Here is an 18,171-nt window from a genome sequence, read left to right on the forward strand (position 1 = left end):
TCTAAGTATCTGTGCAATACTACAACATCCAACCACCAGTTGGTTGGTTCTAACTTGTTTAGGTAGTTTGTTGAGTATGACTATGACTATGACTATGACTATGATCATTGGCCTGGCCATCCAATTGGATTGTTTGCACTACTTCCTTGTTTTCTTCTGGTTTTCCACAAGAAAAAGGTGGCGTGTCAAGCTCAAAGTGGACAAACAGGTCTTTGAAGTTTGAACTATTGAATTGTGTTTCACTCTACTTAATTAGACGGTGATACTTCCTTTCCTTTTGGGAACTCATTCAATGGTCGTCTCGTGACCAATTGTTCTTCGTCATAAATTTTGCTAGCTTATGAATCATGATTATTACTTTCTTTTCTGCCAGGGAAAATATATATATGTAAAAGGAAAGAAAATAAAATAAAGAAAGCCAAACTTTCAATTTTCTATTAGGAGCAATGTCATGTTTTTAAGAGCATTTACATCATTGGATATAAAATAACGTAAGTCTCAAATTTTGTCCAACTCCAAAAATCATCTCATCAGTTTATGCGTTTATTGTACAAATATACACAAGCACCGTTATTGTGCATGTCAGTTTTTTTATTTTATTTTTGTGTTTTTTGAGGATGAAGAAAGAGTATAATTAAAAAAATCAAGGAAAAAAAAAAGAAATTTTAATGAAATAGAGTTTAAAATAAATAATATGATGTGGATGTTTTGAAAAGTGGTCTGTTAAAAGAAAAAATAGTTTCTTATGCTAAAATATACAGAAATTTTGCATGAACTCGTATAAATGCTCTTAGATTTCTAGGATTTAAATAATCATCTTTGTCAATTATCAAAAAGAGGAGATATATATATATATATATACATATATATGAGGCTGAATTTTTTTTGGGGTTGAAATATGAGGCTGATAGCATATTAAAATAGGGAAAACAAGATTGAGAAAGCAAATTTTATTTATTTAGGGGAGGTAATTGGAGAAATTCTAGGTAATTGTGATCAAAATTCATTTTATTTTATTATTACCAGAGGATTGACAACAAGGGTTTTTTTTTTTTTTTTTTTTAAATCCTTGTTTATTTTAATTCTCAAAGAAAAGTTAAAAATTTTTAATTAAAAAAACATAATTTTTTTTAAATGTGGTATAATATATAATAATAATAATTATAAAAAAAAACATAAAATTGGTTCAGCCAAAAGTCCAAAAGCAAGAGCAAGAGCAAGAGCTTAAACTGTTAAACAGTGGCGTACAGCAATATCTGAATTCTGAATCCTGGAAACCTCCTCCTAATTAGTAATTAGAAAGAAAAGAAAGTGTAGTTTACAGAGAAAGAGAGAGAGAGAGAGAATGCTGAGTGGGCTCCGCACGTGTTGCCTTCCTGACAAGCCCATACACCTCCACCTCTTTCGCCGGCGCGTGTTCTCCACCGCCTGTGCGGTGAACAAGAAGAAGAAAGAGAAGGTGATAGTGATATCTGGGCCCACCGGCGCCGGAAAGAGCCGCCTCGCACTGGAGCTCGCAAAGCGGCTCAATGGCGAAATCATCAGCGCCGACTCTGTCCAGGTTTTGATTTTAGTTAGTTAGTTAGTTAGTTAGGGATTGTATTTTTACAATATATGATGATGATTAGTAGTACTAGTACAGGTATACCGTGGTCTTGATGTTGGATCCGCCAAGCCTTCTCCCAGTGAGAGAAAGGTAACCAATTTGTGTTTGCTTCCTCTATATATACAATAACCTTTATTATGTTCTCCTCTTTCTTGACAATTGTAATTCTCTCTTTTAAGGAGGTACCGCATCATCTCATTGACATATTGCACCCATCCGAAGGTATGTTCCCAGTGACATCGGCTGTTCTCACTTATATAATAATAATAATAATAATAATAATGTTCATAGCATGTAATATTCCTATGGCTATGGCTATGGCTATGTATAACTACTGGCTACTACTAAATAATAATAATAATAATAATAATGTTGATGGTCTTTCAACGTTTCTTTTCTTCCAATTTAAAATCTGCTATAATATTCCTTCAGAGTATTCCGTTGGACAATTTTTTGAGGATGCAAGGCAGGCTACAAGAAATATTCTCAACACTGGTCGTGTTCCCATAGTTGTTGGTGGGACTGGATTGTACTTGCGATGGTATGTTCCCCCATTAATCCTTTTATACAAAAAAAAAAATAAATATATATATATATATATATATATTTCTTCTGTTTTATTTGAAACCTTAAATGAATACACATACACACACAACAACAAAAAAAAAATCAAGTGTTTGTCCTGTCTTTTGTGTCCTGCAAACCACCTATGGCTTAGAAGCCTGCCAAATACAGCATGAGTTAGAAACACAAGTTTTGGGGAGGAGGAGAAACTTTATTCCAAATAATAGCTTGGAAACTCATGATTAAAAGGTGAAACAAAAATCAAACTGCTCAACTTGACTTGTACTCAAGTTCAGCGCATTAGCTTTATTTGTAACAACACAGCCTTTAGCTCTCCAAGGTAGACTTTTAATAAAAAGGAAGAAAATAAATTCTTGTTATCAAAACCCATTGGCTACACATTTGATTTAACAATCAGATTTTTTTTTTTTTTTGGATAATTCAATACTTACAGTGGGGAGGGGGGACTTAAACCTTAGATGTCTCCATTGGAAAAACCAAGAGATGCCAGTTGAACTACAAGCTCTTGTAATCAATAAGAAAAATATATACTTAAAAATCTTCTTCATTAGAAAAGTGTGTGGTTGTCACAGCCTTGTAGTAGCAAGATAATTGGCAAAGCATTATACTTACTTTATATAATTTATGCCAAATATAAATTTTTCTATATTCTATTTACGAATGAGAAATACAAATATCTAAATTCTGAATGGTAAAGGTCATTTAACTTTATTATGTCTTCTGTTGTTGCTATTATAACCACATAGGGTGCATCATCAATAAATGCTATGTGAAGAAGTTTTTACTCTTCACAAGGAAAGGGGAGGGGACTGAGAAGAAAGAGAGAAAGATTGGAGTTTGGATGTTACCTTTTTTAAATGAGTCATATGCTTTAAGCCCCAGAAAGAATTGCAGATATGCTCTGAAATGTCTCATACTTGTGTGCTACAAACATATTGTGCATATTTACTTTGTTAATCAACTGGAAAATTTACTATCTACAAGGACCTGCAGCCAAATGCTGCAAAACAAGGGCATAGTATATATGTGAAGGACTTTCACTAGGTTGCATAAATGTTAACACCCCATGGTTAGCAGCTAAAGTTAATGTTTTAGTTTTAGAAGCTGTAGGTACTTATCCCCACAACACCCCCCCCCCCCCCACCCCCCCCCAAAAAAAAAAAAAAAAAACTATAGAAGTTGTAGGTAATGGCTGCACCATGACACCATCTGAAATTTTGGAGCTTTATTAATTATATTAATAGTACACCCCTATGAAAGTCATAAGAAATGATGCTGATGTATATGGGGCAGATAATTTTGAATGTGTACTTATGTCATAAACATTTTATGATGCTGCATTCATATATCTTTGCATTATTGTACACCAACTTTTGTGGCACATAAATGCCATTTGTTTTGTTTGAAATATAAGGTTCATTTATGGAAAGCCAGACGTTCCAAAAGCATCTCCTGAGATTGCCTCCGAGGTATACTCAGAGTTAGCAGATTTACAGAGAAATGAAGACTGGGATGCTGCTGTGCAGTTGGTGGTCAAGGCAGGTGATCCAAAGGCCCAACTTTTAGCTGCCAATGATTGGTATCGGTTACGGCGTAGCCTTGAGATTATAAAGGTCGGTTTTTGATGTTTTCTTGTTTTATTTGTGAATATTGGACTCTTTCTCTCTCTCTCTCTCTCTCTCTCTCTCTCAAACTAAAACACAGCTACAAAATGGTCATTTATGAAAAATAAAATGTTAATTTGCTGCAAAAGCTACAGATGTGTGGATTCCCAATCTTGGAGTAATCTAATTATACATTGATGTCCTTCTTTATATTTAAGGTCCGTTTATTTTGCTGAAACTAGAAACTTTTTGCTGAAAGTACTGTAGATAAAGGTAAAAGTTAGCCGAAATAGTACAGTAAGGCCCGTGAATAGTACCAAAAAGTACAGTTAGATCCATGAATAGTAGCAAAAATAAGATGAATAGTAATATAAGTTGGCAAAAATAATTTTTGCCAAATGCACACTTAGATGGTTTTTTGTGGATTTGATAAAATACTATGGGACATATCAATAACTATATATGTTTACCGTTTATTAATATTTCCTTTGGAATGGCAGTCTAGTGGGTCACCTCCATCTGCTTTTCGAGTACCGTATGATTCTTTCAAGGAACAATGTAGTAACGTAACGGATAGCTCTCATGGTGTCAACTATTCTACTGATGCACTGGAGGAAAATAAATCAAAGGATTTGGATTATGACTTTAATTGTTTTTTCCTCTCTAGCCAAAGACTTGATCTCTATAGACTAATTGACTACCGGTGTGAAGATATGCTTTCAGGTAGATCTTGCTACTAAACATCACTATGTTTTTTGTTTTTTGCCACTTGAAAATTTTAAATTTTTTGAGGTGCACACACAGCCATCTACATTTCAATTGTCATTTACCATTCTATTTGTGTTAAAAAGGTTACTATTTTATATCTATATTGTGACCTCACACAATCACAGAGGCTTTTACACTTTAATATTAGTGTTTATGCAATTATATAGGGAGATGTGCTACCTTTTACCTATGAGGATCCATACTGCTCAAAATATTGAATCTACTAGCAATGTGTTAGTTTGTTTCACCATGCTTGGAATCCATAATGACTTTCGGAATAATATCTTTCCCATCATCCCTGTTTCTTCCTTGAAAATTATAAGGCCCCTGGCCAACCAACACATCTTCTCACTTGGCTGATAATCAGGACATCCCCTTTCACCCTTTTGAAAATAAAATAATTATGTGTGTGTGTGTGTGTGTTGGCACCTTGTTATCATGCCTGTCCAGTTCAAAAAAAAAGAAAAATGGCTATTCATGTTGAGCACTGAGTGTTTCTTGACGTTGGCCTAATGCCTAAGCATGAATTTCTACATGAATGGTTGATTGCATCATAAATAGCTCAAATTGCTATCATGTACTGCTAATCAATGCAAAAGAAACAAAGTATACAATTTACTCTCAATTTCTTCAAACTTGCTTCTTGTGCAATGAGGCAGCACCATACATGAGCCGGTTTTAATAGATTCATCATCAACTCTTTGATGGGCTTTAACTGGACAAAATATATTTTGTTATTTTATTTCTTAACTTAAAATCCAGTATCTTTTAATGCGTTCATGTTAATAACTCTTAAGAACAAATTATTGGGTACTAACCCTGTCCCATCTAATTGATCTGTATACACTACATTTACAATGACATAATTAGAGCCAATTTCACAGTTCAGCATTTTTGGCAAGTGGTGAGGACTATGGGATCTAGGTCAAGAAATTATTTAATTTCTTAAGCAGGTTAGAGGTCTATATTTTCTCCCCCAAAAGGAGAAAAAATGAACAAGTAGTTATTGAAACAAAAAGAAAATAAGAGAAAAACTTATGATCATTTTGATGTTAATTTTAGTTGACAATTAGTCGGTCTACTTTTAGATTTAGGGCTTTGTATTTTGTATGTATCTTGAGTGGAAGTTGACATGCTGTACAAAATTGATAAGTATTGCAAGCATTTTTCTCTGCATAGTGCATATTTTGTTGGTTTGGTTAAAGGTAACATTTATAGAGACTTAAATACCCTTCTGCTCTATTGTTTATTTATCATCTAGTTCACACAATCTTCTACCTGGTTATAATTCTTTACTCTTGAAAGACTGCAAATCAGAATTGTATCAGTAGACGATAAAATCCACTAATAAAAAAAATTTAGTAGACGATAAGCTAATATTTTGGGATATGTTTTTATGAAAGAGTTACAGTAGATTCAAGGAAATTATTTGATACCCACTACAGCATTTAAATTATTGTTCAACTCTTTGGTTGTGTTCATTTGGAATGGTTGATTTTTGCCTGTAGGAGGTGATGGGATTTTGTCTGAGGCTAAATGGCTTCTTGATACTGGTCTTCTACCCAATTCAAATTCTGCAACTCGAGCAATCGGTTATAGACAAGTACACCCTTAATATTTTCTTCTGTTCTTTCTGATTATTATTTTTTTAATCTGCAAGCAGAATTGCTTGTCCTATTGAATTTTTTAATCTTGAAATTGGATCATTACGAAGGAAGTCCCATCACTTGACCATTAGGCTTGTTGCTTGTTTTTGCATTATAATACATTATTTTCAAATGGTTGCATAAAAAAAAAAATCTTCAAATGTTTTGGCTAAGTCTTTTTTTTTTTTTTTTGTGTATCTCCTGGAATCCATGACTTTCTTGTAGCTCTACTTACTTTTTTTTTTTCTTTTGAAAAAAAAAGAACACTTTATTGTTCCTGAAATTTTAATTCATCAAAATTATTATTATTATTTTTAAGTCCAAGCTTTAGAAAGTTGTTTCCTCTTTACTTAGTTTGAATTGAATGTTGTTACATCTTCTAATATGCCAACTATGACTTCTTTTTAACCGATCAAAAGAAACCTGTGACTTCTTTTTTACTATTCTGATTCATGTTGTGGACTTAAATGTTATGCAATCTTTTATTCATTTAGATAAAATGGTGGTAATATTAAACATTTGATTTTTACATGATGTTATCTTGCCTTCTTTGTCCTGACTTAGCCATAAATTTTTTTTTTTCAACTGATGCTTGTTTTTGCTAAAAAAGTTTATTCTGTTCTGGACAGTTAATGAAAGGTTCATTTGGTTTGTGTGATTTACTAATTTCAGGCTATGGAGTATTTATTACACTGTAGTGAGCTAGGAGGTAGTTCTCCCAGAGAATTTTTCACTTTCTTATCTGAATTTCAGAAAGCATCTAGGTAATGCATTTCTGTCAGCTAGTTATTTATATGATTTATATATTAGAGTCCTATGAATCCATAGATGTTTTTGTTATGTATTTGAGCAATACCAATTTTAATTTTTGGTAGTGGATTATTGTTTAAAAAAGAAAAATAGAAAAAGAAAAAGGCTTCAAATTAATGGATTAGAAAGAGTATCACTAGGGATATTTTCTTTTCGGTAGTCTAGACGTTTATTGGGGCCATTTTCTGGAGCAATGGTAAATGTCTAGGGCTACCAATTGCAAGTGTGGGGATTTGAGTCCAGAGAGTGGCCATTATGCAATATGTTTGATGCAGGGAGCATAACTAAAATTATTTCATAACTTATTATTTCATAATTTATTATTTTAGAATGTCTTCCAAATTTCATTTTTAAATTTTGAATTGGTTTATTATTTCAAAATTAATTATTTTAAGATTTTCTTCCAAATTTCATTTTTTAATTCTGAATTTGGCTTTCTTGTTGTTGAGGATTTTGTGGGATGTAATTGCACCTTAATGTAATTCTAGGCTTCATGTTCTAAATTTTTCTTGAAAACCTTACGCTTTACCACTTAAAGGTGCTTGGAATCGCCACCATCTAGAATTTGCCTAAAAACCTTATGCTTCACCACCTTAAGGTGCTTGGAATCACAACCACAATTAGAGAAACATCTCTAATCAAAATTTTTATTCAAATTGCACTGTTAGAAACTATTCCAGAGCCTCGTTTTAATAGAATTAAGGGTTTCATACATTAATGCACACTTATATTCCTCAACAACATCAAAGCCAAATTCAAAATTGAAAAAGAAATTGGCCAAGTTCCTTAATATAAAAAATTTGAAAAAGAAATTTTGTTTTGTTTTGTTTTTATTATTATTGTTGTTGTTGTTGTTGTTATTATTGAAAAAGGAATACTTCACGTACATATATATTGAACACAAAGAAGCCTAAAGAATTACAAAGAATAAGTTATCAAATACAAAAGTATAGCGAATTTTTGAAATAACAATGGAATTACTATTGGTAAGACCCTATACATGAGACTGGTCGAACAAAGATCTAATGATCAATTATTTCAATTGAGTCACCAAATTTTTGGCATCTTTACAAGAATTCTAGTTCAAAATTAGAAGAAATTCTGAAATAATTTTGATTGTGCTTCCTGTATCAATGTTGAAGGGTAGGAGTGTATGCATCCCACCCTTTGAGGACGGAGGACCCCACTTAAGTAGGACCAACACTAATGAAGAACCCTTATTCTAGAAGTTTATGAAAGCAATCAAGTTCATCGATAACTAGTGGAAAGAGACATGGGCATAAATTTGACCCTTGATGCAAGTTATTGTGATAGGACTCTCACTTGTGATGCTAGTACTTGTTCTCACATTGGTTACAACAAGATCGTACATTCCTCTATTACTATAATATACTTTAGAGGAACTATATTCTTTTCTAAAACCCATTACGTAGCCATTCTAGGTACACTATCATTTGTTTTTTCTATATCCCGTAAAAATCATATGGAGATCTTTATTGCTTTCCTATATTTCTCCATTAGAAGTCTAAATAAGAAAATTTTCTTTTGTGGTACTCTCCTAATATAAAATCAAATTGATTATTCAATTATGTTGTTTTGTGTCTTAACCTATATTCAATCACTCTCCCCCAAAGACTAAAATAGCGTATTTGGACTCACTCTTTACTCCTTACCCATGGCCTTCATGAATTCTTTCAAATCTCCCATTATCTTTTTGACATGACCATTAAGGTCTCCTCCACTTAAAAATTGTTTCCTCATTTGGTAACCTCCCCAAATTCTTTTCTTAATGGATTCTTCCAACCCTTTAAGTAGTGTCTGTGTTAATTATGTTAACTCTCTTGTCTCCCAGAACAAGTATTATTAACAAAATTCTTTCCCCTATCCTTTTAAACTCAACCTGCCTTTGATTTTAGGCCTCTGGCAGTGTAGAATGCACTAATTTGCAGCCTACGTGTTTTCCAAAACCAAACTGAATAGAATTGTTACTTTCCTGGGGCTCACTAAACTATCAAGAAATGGCTTTCAACCTAGGATTTCTTGAATGTGCTTTTCTTTTCTTTTAAGTTTCAACTAGGACTTCCCTCTCTACTGCAAATTATACTCTATCAGAAAGTCTTGTAATCAACTGGAATTTTTTTTCTCAACCAATCGGAAATGCTGGAAACGGGTTGAAAGTAGGGCAGAGGGTGGGTTTAGCTGATTTCAAAATCCTCTACTCGTAGGGATCCAGGGTGAGGTTCTACTTTCTTACTCGGGAATATTTACAAGGCGACGCCTTGAAATGCATACAATTGTGCCTCTCATAGACGAATACCAATTTAGTCTGCTCCTACTGCATGGGAGTATCTGCTGTTCAGTGTATGATTACCTTTGGTGAAGCAACCTGTTTTTCTACCCCATTTCTATTTTTTATCCTTTTCTATATTCTTCGATTTATATCTTGTATGTTCAATTTCTCTAGATTTTTCACCTACCCATAATCCATTTAGTTCCTTTGGGCACACTATGTTTATCTTTTTCCTAATCATTTTATCTACTAATTTCATTAGTTTCTCTGTTAATGACCCTATATTTCTATAAATCCTGTTATCTTAGACTAATTTCTTTATCCACACCCATCCATCAAAATGGGGTGAATCATTGTTCATTTCTCACTACACGCGGGTGCTGATGCAGTGCGTCACTTATGGGGAACACCTTAGCTACCCTTACCCACTTTCCATTTTTTTTCCAGGGTCCGATGTTGTGAATCGTTAGTAGAAAACACCCCAAGTTGTATCTACACAAGATCTATTCATAATAAATTGACCAAATTTTACATTGGCTGTCAACCAATAGTAACCCTCCCAATTTTTTTTTTGGACTTCGGTATAAGAAAAATATACAACACACATGTGGAGTTACTTGTGCAACTTTATAATAATAAAAATAAATAAATAAATAAAAGAAAAAAGGCTTGATGGTGGTAGCTTAGGTTTTATTACCCTGTCTAATGGATCATGGATCACATATCCAGTTAGCTGTGCATTATGTTTTAGGACAAAACTTGATTATGCATTTCATGCTTGAGTACTCCTTGTACCAATTTTGAGTTTGATGCTCTTATTCATTGTATATTAATACAGAAATTTTAAATTTATTGGTGCAGAAATTTTGCAAAAAGGCAATTGACATGGTTTCGTAATGAGCATATATATCATTGGCTTGATGCTTCTAAGCCCCTGGTATGTCATTTCCATTCGTTACTAGTTACTAAATCTTTCTTGACAACTACATTTTTTTTTCTTCCTCTTTTCTCCTCATCTTCAAGTGCATTAGCTCATTTGGATGTCACTTGTACAAGGCTTTTGCAGTGCATTTATATGTGCACAGAATTCAACATGGGTATTGGTGTAGTTTGGGATGAATGTATTCCTTTCTGCATTTACAAGTAGAATTGGTCTTGAAGGGGCATATTTCTCTTCCATGTGGAAATAATTGTACTAGTGTTGTATGCTATGTAAAACTGAAACTGTATATATTGTTAATCTTTTCGTTTAAAAGATAATAACAGACACCGAAGGCATAAAGTTGGTATAAATAATGAAACTAATTTTGAAGTAAAACTTACAAAAAAAATACATGATGCATGTCCTTCCCTCATATGAGTTAGGCAATGGGAGGGTTGTGGGTCCAAATCCACTGGAAGGAATACATGATGCTCAATCTATGTTGGCATACACATGAATTTGGAATTTGAAAGGTTTTTTTATTTTTTATTTTCTATTACTCTAGACCAGATATTTAGCTCAATCTTAACCATGCTCATGCTGTGTACCCATTCACGCCGTATTTGAGCCCTATCCCACCATATCTTTTAAAGATAAATTATTGTTTTATAAACAATTTTGGATACATATCCAGTATGTATCCAACATTCCAACCATATCCCCTTGTAGTTTATATACGATCGGTATCATATGACTGGTATGGCAGCAATGTTGAAGTATATATGCTTCCTAGTTGTATGTTATCAAGATCCAAAATTTAGGTACAGTTCTTAACAATGAAGTATGGATTCTTAGTGAAACAAAATATGGAAGGGCCACACCTTTCCTTTCCCACTTACTGTGGTGTGCTTGCTAATGCACATGGAATGGGGATAATTTGTGGTTTAGGCAGATTTCTTTATATTGTAAATTTTTTATACATCATGACCAATTAAATGTTCTTATCTAATATAAGTTCATAAGTCAGAGTTAAATCTTATCAGGAATGGAACAGTGAATCCATGAGGTATTTGCGTGCATCTATTATTATTAATAATATACAGTGGGTTAACTTTAAGGAATATCAATTTGCCATCTCTTATTCACCTTTCATGTATTATAACTCTAATATCTATTTATAAGCATTGAGGAATTTATATTTGAATATTAACAATGTATTTGCGCTTTTCACTTTTTATCTTATATTTTTTCAGATTTGTTGTGACGATGTTACACTTTTTATTTTTTGTCTTGAGATTCCTTACAATCAGGAGAGGATTTTAAGTTAGACAATAATTTTATCCCCCAAATTATTTGTATTGAAAGTAGTACTTCAAAATATGCATAATGAGAAATCGCCAAATTCTACCAAAGGGACTCCATCAGATTTGAGATGCTTCAGTAGAATGTAGAGATTGTGTGAAAGAGTGCCCACAATATGATTTGAAATCTTTCTAATCATAGTGTATATTGGATCTTTTTCCCTTGCTATTTTCATATACCTATTTTCATGTGATTGTAAATGATGGTTATTTTTGTTATTCTTGTATTGCTCATATTCCTATTTTCTGCAAGCATGAATTTTTTCTGTTGTGAGTTTGAACTTTGAAGCATGTTTCTTCTCCATACAGATCCTATAGAGATATTCTTCCTACCATGTTCAAAGGCTTACTATGTATTACTTCTAATAATTAATGTTATTATTATTATTATTATTATTACTATTAATGCTGTTTTCATGCAACAGGCTGATAGTGTACTGTGTAAACGTAAATATATTTAACACTGAAATCTGGAATTTGTCAAGATGCAAGGAACATGTGACTGTCAAATTTATTGATCTTTAGTGGACTTGCAGCAAATGGATTTGCTAGTCCGGCAACCCTTTTTTAGCTCTTTAGCTGGTGTACAGCTTGTCATCTTTTAGAGGTGACAGTGACTCTCCAAAAGCATGCTATGGGTTTTTCCAATCAGTTATTTGAATTACTTATTTTTTTCCCCTAGGATATATTTTACATTGAAAGACCAATAACAATCCAAAGAACCCTCATTTTGATTATTCAGGTTTGACAACAAAACTTTTCTATCTTGGGGGAAAAGCCTTCAAATTGGTTTGGCTAAAAGGTTTCATTTTTATCTGGTCTTGGATAGGATTTGCGAAATGATAACATTTTGTGTGTTGACTTTTTATGCTTACAAATTAAGTCGTCGTAGTTACTGCAATTACAGTTGTGAGACCATTTAGCTTTATGCAACATAAGTTTCTTAGATACTGATTTATGTGAGCTTGTTGTATTGGCACCAAAAGAAAAATTATTGAATCATATCAGGCCCTTAAATTCTGTTGCTTAAATCAGGGACAATTTTGCAGGAACAGGTGCTGAACTTCATTTATGATTCATACCATGATGAAAGTGGGGTTTTGGTGGTGCCTGAATCACTAAGAATGAAGAAAGATACAAGCCACCGAGAAGCTTCCAAACTTAAGGGTTACCGCACCAAAAATAGGTATAAAATAGTTATATTTGTTATAAAGTTGTTGGGTTGTTTATTGCAAAGGTCTAAAAGGCTCTCTTTAAATGTGAAGGCATTTTGTCAGCCGTCAAGATTGTTCAGATATTTTGGACTGGATAAGCAGAACCCAAGGGTCATCAAGCAATGAAGCTATTTTTTCGTTCACTTAAATCTAATTCATTATGAGAATGACCTTACAGAATCCAAAATGAAACAATTTTCCCCCTTTCAGAGGTAAGTTTTCAAGGCCCTTGCCTTCTTATAGCATATTTCTATCCTTGGCCAATTTGATCAAGACCTTTGAGCATTCATCTTTTTTTGCAGAGACTCAAAAAGGAGAAATATATCGGAAGCATTCATCTTTATTGGAAGCCAAATTTAGTTTGTTTCATAAAGGATGATTTTGATAATGAGATCAGTGTATGTATTTGTAATCAATAGGGTCTACTGCCACATTCATTTTCTGCTTAAATTGAAGTATGTAAGAGCATCCGCATCAGTGGATGTAAAATTTTTGCATATTTTGCCAAAAAAACATATTTTTTTCTATTTTATACACTTACTTTTACAAAGCACTCATATCAATTTGTCTATTTTACACACTCTTTTATTTAAATAATATTTTTCTCACATTTTTATTATTATTATTTCACACCTATCATATGACCCACCAACTTTAACACACATACTGAACACTTTCCCTTTATTTTTCCCATTCTTCTTTCTTTTCGTCTTTTTCTTTCTTCTCCTCCTTCTTCTTCTTCTTCTTCTTTATCATTCTCTCAATTTATATTTCTCTCTATCTTCCCAGTTCCCTCAATCAATCTTCCTCAATTTACCACCCGCATCAACCAAACCCAGTCAAAGGCAGAGGCTCAAATCAAGACCAAAACAAAACCCACACATTCTATCAAAAATTCCAACAAACCCACAAAATTCCCCAAGCTTGAACATCAATTCCAGCAAACCCACAAAAGTCCACCAAGCTTGAAGCCAAATAAGAGAAAAAACCCAGATTGTGTGGGTCTTGATTATGGGTTTGTGTAGGTGAAGTATTGGATGTTGAGATTGTGTGGGAATTTTGTGTTTGAAGGGAAAGATTTTTGTAGCTGAAGTATTTGATGATGGGTATGTATGGAGATTTTGTGTTTAGAAGAGAGCATGTCTGATGAGGTAGATAGAGAAGAGAGTAAGGGGAAGAGAGTGAAGGGAAAGTGACGAGAGAGAGAGAGAGAGAGAGAGAGAGAATATATATATATATATATAATGCAAATGAACAGTAACCGTGTAAATATACAAAGCAACTTTGGATATTTAGACAACTTTAACTTGGCTGATATGGAAGATTTTTGGGGTAAAATGTGTAAAATTTGTTACTTATTGTATTTGGCAAAGTTTTACAAAGATTGGTGTGATTGTTGTAATGACTTGAAATCTTAATATGGAATAAGACCATGCGTTACCCAATTTTTGTATAATTTCTGATCTACCTTATTTCTTCTTTTTATCCTGTGTGTGTGTGAGAGAGAGAGAGAGATTATTATTATTATTTTGTGGGGGGGGGTTTGTTCATAAAAAAAGAAAAAGAAAAAAAAAAAAAAAAAAAAAAAGACATCGTTTATAAAATGAGGGTGTACAATACATATATGTATGTGCTCAGTGTAACTACTTTGATTTAGCTCTCTGTCTTTGGACTCTTCCCGGGAAGACTGATGGTTGTTAACTACTTTGATTTAAAAAAACAAAAAAATAACTACAGGAAAGTCTATAGTGTCACAAACCTTTTCACAACTTTACCATATGACGACTCGTGAGTGGTAAAATTATAAATCCATATAGACTCATTATTTTATTTTCACCACTCACAAATCGTCACTTACCAAGTTGTGGCAAAGTCGTGGAAAAATTTATGGCACTAGTCTTACTCAAAAACTACTCCACATTGTAAATACATTCCGATGCAGTAATAGCATTGCAGCAAAGTCATGTGAGTCAGTCAATCAAGATATTGAATCTGCTATCTCATTGGTAACGTGTAAATATTGCCCAATCAAGGTATTCGCTAGAACAAAAAAATTAAGAAGAGGGAAGAATTATATTTATATTAGTGTTTTTTCTTGCATCCCTCCCGTCCGTAGATGTTAAACTTACTTGGAATTCCAGGAAATTTATTCATTTTATTTTTCTCTTTCATCCTTGTCCTTGAACCAAATGTTCAACTTCACTTCAACCAAACATATTGAATTAATATGCCGCTACTATTCAGATATTGAGTAGTAATGAGGAGAGCTTGGGATCCCGAAATCTTGAAAGGGTCATCACTCATCGGCATACAAGATGCTTGTGGCACACAGAATATGCTTGGCATCATAAAGAAACTGATATTCATATTCCACTCCAATCAATGCCCTGATCTGATGCTTGGTTTGGCTGTCGATTAACAACATCTTCCCATTATCTTATTCATGTTCAGGTTTTGCTTTTCCTTTTTAAAATTACTTGTAATTATGCCACATCAATATTGTTTACAAGATCAAAACACAATCGAATAAAGTAGGATAGTCTTCCTTTTCATTTTATTATATAAATAATAATAATAATAATCTTTTTTAGTATAAAATAATTTTCCATTGATCCCCAAAGCTAAAATGGTAGTTCTTCTTTTTTAATTAGATTATCTCACATCTAGATTTAGCCTATTATCACAGTTCGATGACTAATAGATATTCCTATAAAAAAAAAAAAAAAAAAAGTGACATAGATATTGATCTGTGTGCATGAATCCATTAACCCTAAATAAGGAGATTGAGTTACGGTAGTAAAAAAACACTTTAAAACAAGCACCTAAAAAGGTCTAAAATGATCTACGTTGTATTTAGAGGATTCTTACCATAAATTTATGCATCATGAAAACACTGTCACCCATAGATTAGAAGAAATACTATTTAGTACATATTATTAAGAAGATGAACTAATTAGAAAGTTTTTCATTCAATTAAATTTAGCTTTGCCTAACGAATAATATTTAAATTAAGAAAGGAGAACGGGAAAACAACTTATGAAAATGTTGGTAGTAGACTAGTAGTTTAAGAATCTTAATAAGAAATAAAGTGATGAAAATGTTATATATATATATATATATAGAGAGAGAGAGAGAGAGAGAGAGAGAGAGAGAGAGAGAGTGAGTGGGGTAGCAATAGCAATCACTAGCAACAAAGAATCATACATAATATTCTATACATTATTATTTCTTTTTCTTTTTTTAAAACTCTATACATTATTATTTCTAAAGCAAATAGAAGCCATTAGAAAATATCAATAATTCTGTCAAACCTTTAGCCTAATATAAGGATGAAGAGGCCAATTTGAACTTTTCTTAAATCAACTAATAAACTTGATATATCATGAATATATATATATATATAAGAGGATTCCCTCTTTGGATTGGACGTTTACAATTTTAATTTTTTTTTAATCGGCCGCAAGTTTTTTTTTTCCCCCTAAATAGTTATCTATTTCATTCATTAAAAAAAAAAAAAAAAAAAAAAAAAAAAGCTCACGTTTCATTGCCTTCCATGCACTATTTACATTATTACAGGTTTCCTTTTTCCTAAAAATTATTGTAACATACATTATCTCTAAATTAGATATATCTCACCTCTAAATTAGATATATCTCACCGGTTTCTAAAAAAGAGAAGGGATTTATCCTATTCACTTACTAGGATAAATACAAAATAAAAATGTAAAATTTTGTTTCATTTTAAAATCCCACTAACTCACATTTCTTACCTACTTACTTTTCCAAAGTAAAAAAAAAAAAAAAAAAAAAAAAAAAAAAAAAAAAAAAAAAACTACTTATTAGTTATCATGTACATATTATACTCACAATTTTTCACAATCATTTGTGTGTTTATTTTGCATATATGTGATTACTTTACATGTTGAAAAAAAATAGAAAAGCTTCTGCGCATGCGTGTAAGCGCATGACAGACACACACTAAGGTGTAAGATTTTTTTTAAATATATATCATTTTTGGTAGGAGAACTTGTAAAAGTTAAGGACATGTTTGGTATGAGAATTTTTAACTTGTTTCTAAAACAATATGAAAATAGTATTTACATTATTTGTGTTTGACTCCTACTTTTAAGAACAATTTTCAAAATACTGGAAAAAAAATGTTTGGAAAGAACATTTCTACTTTGACATTTAATATATATATATATACATTTATTATAAAAAGTAACGTGTAGATTATTAATTTTTTTTGGATAATGATATGCTTCAAAATTAAAGTGTGAGAATATAACTAATGTACTTTTAAAATTTTTATTTATTTGTAATGATATGTTTCAAATTTGAAGTGTGAAATTTTTTTTTTGTAATAAAGATAAGCTCATTAATTTAAGAGTTAGAAGAGTTTGGGCAAATATGTTGGGTTCAATTTTTTCAATTTATTTACAATTATGCCATTAAAAATATTTTTTATATCTTGAAAACATCCTCTCAGTTGTTTCCAAAATCTTGTTTTGAATAGGAATAATAAGAAATAATTTTCTAAAAACTATATTTAAAGAACATCAGCTAAATAATAGATTCAAGTGTGAGACCCACCATTTTTTGGTTTCTAAAACAAAAATATTGTATTTAAATCCTCTTACCAAACAATCCTTAAATATTTATGAAGAATTAAACTCTGAATTTTTTTTTGATTAACAGGAAAATTGGTGCAAAGTATAGAGGTTGATCAAATATGCGTTATGATCATCAAATCGAATCGAAGGCATTACTCAAAAGCACATTTTTGGATGGAAGCTGAAAGAAGGGTTTATTTGTTTCACATATAGGATACAAAATTTCGGACAATTCGAATTTATTGTGTTTCCTTGTTGAAAACTTGTGTGTTTGGCGTCTTGCTTTTTGTCTCACTTTTTTTTTTCTTTTGCAAATAATCTATCTTTTAATTTTTTGTCATACATTTATCATATAAGTTACCAAAAAAATTACTATATCTTTTGATGAACACTATGCAAATAAGCTCTTTTCAAACACAAATAAGTATGCTTATTTGCTTAAGTGTTTATCTAGTTGTTTGCTAAAAATACTATAGATAAAAGCTAAATAAAATAAGTTGATTGTTAGTTGCTTCTTTTGTGTTTATGGCTTATTGCATTTTTTTTTTTTGTGGGACCCACGTGAGACTCGCAAACAATATAGTTAATAAGCAAACAATAGAAAAAAATAAGCAAAAAGCTAGCTTTTGCATTACTTTCCAAATGTATGCTTGTTAAAAACACTTTTTGTCTCATCTTTAAGCAAATAAGCTAACCATGGAAATAAGCTTTATTTTAGTTTTATCACACATTTAACATAAAAAGTTACCAAAA

The 18,171-nt window shown here is 31.9% G+C and overlaps 1 protein-coding gene across 1 annotated transcript; it reads left to right on the plus strand.

Moving 5' to 3' along the window:
- Nucleotides 1-1,181: 1,181 nt before the first annotated feature.
- On the plus strand, nucleotides 1,182-13,363 carry LOC111992183 (tRNA dimethylallyltransferase 9). Its single transcript, XM_024024018.2, has 12 exons — nucleotides 1,182-1,561; nucleotides 1,643-1,696; nucleotides 1,786-1,828; nucleotides 2,039-2,147; nucleotides 3,606-3,804; nucleotides 4,296-4,518; nucleotides 6,072-6,166; nucleotides 6,882-6,973; nucleotides 10,171-10,246; nucleotides 12,642-12,778; nucleotides 12,858-13,018; nucleotides 13,109-13,363. Exons 1-11 carry the CDS (start codon nucleotides 1,346-1,348, stop codon nucleotides 12,952-12,954), a joined length of 1,341 nt encoding a protein of 446 aa, XP_023879786.1. The 5' UTR covers nucleotides 1,182-1,345; the 3' UTR covers nucleotides 12,955-13,018; nucleotides 13,109-13,363.
- The last annotated feature ends 4,808 nt before the right edge of the window (nucleotides 13,364-18,171 follow it).

This window comes from Quercus suber, unplaced genomic scaffold (genome assembly GCF_002906115.3).
Source record: "Quercus suber isolate HL8 unplaced genomic scaffold, Cork oak 2.0 scaffold_7, whole genome shotgun sequence".
Lineage (NCBI taxonomy): Eukaryota > Viridiplantae > Streptophyta > Magnoliopsida > Fagales > Fagaceae > Quercus > Quercus suber.

Coding starts and splice junctions, on each gene's coding strand:
- LOC111992183 (XM_024024018.2), top strand. CDS start 1,346: ATGCTGAGTGGGCTCCGCACGTGTTGCCTTCCTGACAAGCCCATACAC. Junction 1,697..1,785: donor CTTCTCCCAGTGAGAGAAAG/GTAACCAATTTG, acceptor CTCTCTTTTAAG/GAGGTACCGCATCATCTCAT. Junction 4,519..6,071: donor GTGTGAAGATATGCTTTCAG/GTAGATCTTGCT, acceptor TTTTGCCTGTAG/GAGGTGATGGGATTTTGTCT.